Genomic DNA, 2,836 nt, shown 5'->3' with positions numbered 1-2,836 from the left:
TTAATAATGTAATACATATTTAAAAATTTATTCTATAGATTACATACTATTGATGTACGTCTTAAAATAATTATAGCATGTACATATGCGAATATGAACATCACAATCTTTATTGATGTGTATGATCATATATTTTGACACTTGAATTTTTTTCGATTATCATCACAATTTTTATACTACAAGAGCAAAACCTACGTTTTCCAAAAGATACAAAAATTCAGTATTTTTGTTATTTATTTCCACTATAAAAATATCAAATAATTTCTAGATATTGTTTCTGTTGCTGTTCTATTTGATCTAATAAGATTGGGAATAGAAAAGAATGCACATAAATTATCGAGACAAAGACTAATTCCTGCCGGTTGTTTGCAATTTCCTTAGTTTAAACGATTGATTTCCTCTTGCCGGTAGGTACAGAATTTTCATTAAAGCAGTCATGATGGTATGTACTAATAATGCCAATATCAAAGAGAAAAGCAAACGGAAATTTCTGTGGAATGAAGGTACCTATTTTCGTGTTTCAATAAAAGAGCTCAATAAAAGCAACTTAATAAATAGATATTGTACAACCTTAAATATGTATATATATTTCCATGATTCTCTATTCTACAAAGAGTGCCATAAGTAAGTCTACGAATGTAGTACCTTATTAATGCATTTATTTACAAGAACATTTTCATGACTAATAAAGTGATAGTGATATTGTAACATAAAGATGCAGATATCTACAACAATAATGACATTTATTTAAGATAGTATTATTATTGTATTAAATACGGACATAAAAATCGTTTCAGTTAATGAAACTGAAATTATTTAACACTTTAGACAATAATTTTCAGCATTGACTTAGATTTTCCAACTGTTCTAGTCGTAAATAAGCACATGCTGATTTTAAAACTGCAGTCAGTTTTCTTCTATCACGTCAAGTTTTGTCTCTACAGCTTATCTTATTGCAACTACTCTAGGCTCGATCGGGAGCTACTTCCCTCGAGTTGAGTGGGGGCGAGGACGACCTTGAAATACCAGTGATAGGTTTTTAGTTGTCTAAGGCTGAATGACTGAATGATTTCCGGGCTGGTTGCCACATCGTCGATTTGCAACTCTTGACGTTTCGAGAGACATATCGCTCTCTGCTTCAGAAGTTACTCTGAAGCTGGAGATCTACTAATATTGTCACTATTTATATTTGATGTGGTCACTGGTCCATGATGTTCCGGTGGGTGATCTCGTACGCGTTGTTGACGTTCCAATGGGTTGCTTTCACGGATGACTCTTTTTCATATACCTGGCAGATCCACGCCACCATCCCTGTTCGGATTTCTGTAAATTTCCAATGCTTCACTCTATAGTCGGGGCCAAAATCTTCTCTCTCTCTCACCACCATCATTCACTCAGATCCACTGTGTGTCCCATGTCCGCCCTATGCTCTGCTACTACCGATTTTACCCAGTTGTTATTTTTGAGATGACTTTTGTGTTCCTTTAACCTCGTGTTGATGCTGTTTGTTCTATGTAGACCTTTCCGCAAGAGCAAGGAATACTGTACACACCGGGGCCCTAGAGCTGGTCATTGTTGCAGGTCTTTGGAAACGCTTCTTTACAGTGCTGAGTACTGTGTTGATATTCCTTTTCTTCAAAAGACTCCCGATTTTATCTGTACAACCTTTCACGTAAGGTAGATACGTAGACGCTAACTACTCCTGTTTCACCATGGGCGTATGTCTCCTCCTAATAGCTCGTTCTATATTTCTTGCCGTGTAGCCATTCCCTCTCAGGGCCGTGCGAAGGTGTTCTAGTTCCTCGGCTAAGTGTCCTGGCTCGCCGATGATCCGCGCTCGATGAATCAAGGTATTTATGATCCCCTGTTTCTGGGCTGGATGGTGGTGGGACTCCGCATTCAGATATATGTCTGTTTGAGTTGGCTTCCTATATACTCGGTGTCTTAAAGTGCCATCTGGTTTCCTCTCAACCAAAACATCCAAGAAGGGAAGAACGGCGTTTTTCTCTACTTCCATGGTGAACTGGATATCTGGATGTATCCCATTGATGTGATCCAGGAAATCCGCTACGGTGTTGCGACCGTGGGGCCAGATGATGAAGGTGTCGTCAACAAATCGGTACATTTAGGCTTCAACGTTGTGGGTTCCAGGGCTTTCTTCAAAAAAAGGCTTCCATGTATATGTTCGTATTGGTCCCGGAATGCAAAGAAGGTCGATTTTATGCACACTTTTGCCAAACCTATTAGGTTCTCATCCTTGTCCTCTGCGATTAGTCTTCGATGCAGTTCCTCCAAGGCTTCGTCGATGGGTACTTTCGTAAATAGGGATCGAAGCTCATCAATTAAACATAAGATATTATAGTGACAGGTTGTGTGCCGCTCATTATAGTGAATCGTATTCCTAAGTGCACTCTTACTGAATGAAGCATTTTTCTGTATAGATAAGTGCCTGTATACCTCAGGAGTCTGTGGTTACCGGATTGGCCTTCTTTTTTTAGGACGTCCTGTACATTAATATAGTATTGCTCATATTAAAAATTCAGTAAATCTTATTTTCTAGAGACACTGAATAGATTTTATATGGTTAGTGTTAATTGATTTTGGTATACTTCCGGTTGTGTATGAAACAGTTGTTTTAAGAATATGAATACAGTTTTTAAGTTACATTTGCCAGTTTTAAAATATCTGGAAGTTGTTACGTATTAAAAACTAATTAACAAAATTAATATTTGGTACATTATTAAAAAATATTTACATTGATGACCACAGTTCATGTCACAAGATAAATGTATATATGTGATATGAAAATAGTTAAATTTTTAATAAATTGATAAAT

The 2,836-nt window shown here is 36.7% G+C and overlaps 1 protein-coding gene across 1 annotated transcript; it reads right to left on the bottom strand.

Moving 5' to 3' along the window:
- Positions 1-1,696: 1,696 nt before the first annotated feature.
- On the bottom strand, positions 1,697-2,125 carry LOC108916756. Its single transcript, XM_018723051.1, has one exon. It carries the CDS (start codon positions 2,123-2,125, stop codon positions 1,697-1,699), a length of 429 nt encoding a protein of 142 aa, XP_018578567.1.
- Positions 2,126-2,836: the final 711 nt, after the last annotated feature.

The sequence above is a fragment of the Anoplophora glabripennis genome, unplaced genomic scaffold (assembly GCF_000390285.2).
Source record: "Anoplophora glabripennis isolate ALB-LARVAE unplaced genomic scaffold, Agla_2.0 scaffold1751, whole genome shotgun sequence".
Taxonomy (NCBI): Eukaryota; Metazoa; Arthropoda; class Insecta; order Coleoptera; family Cerambycidae; genus Anoplophora; species Anoplophora glabripennis.
The sequence above is the reverse complement of the archived record's forward strand: the minus strand, read 5'-3'. Positions and strand labels throughout refer to the sequence as shown.

Coding starts and splice junctions, on each gene's coding strand:
- LOC108916756 (XM_018723051.1), bottom strand. CDS start 2,125: ATGTACCGATTTGTTGACGACACCTTCATCATCTGGCCCCACGGTCGC.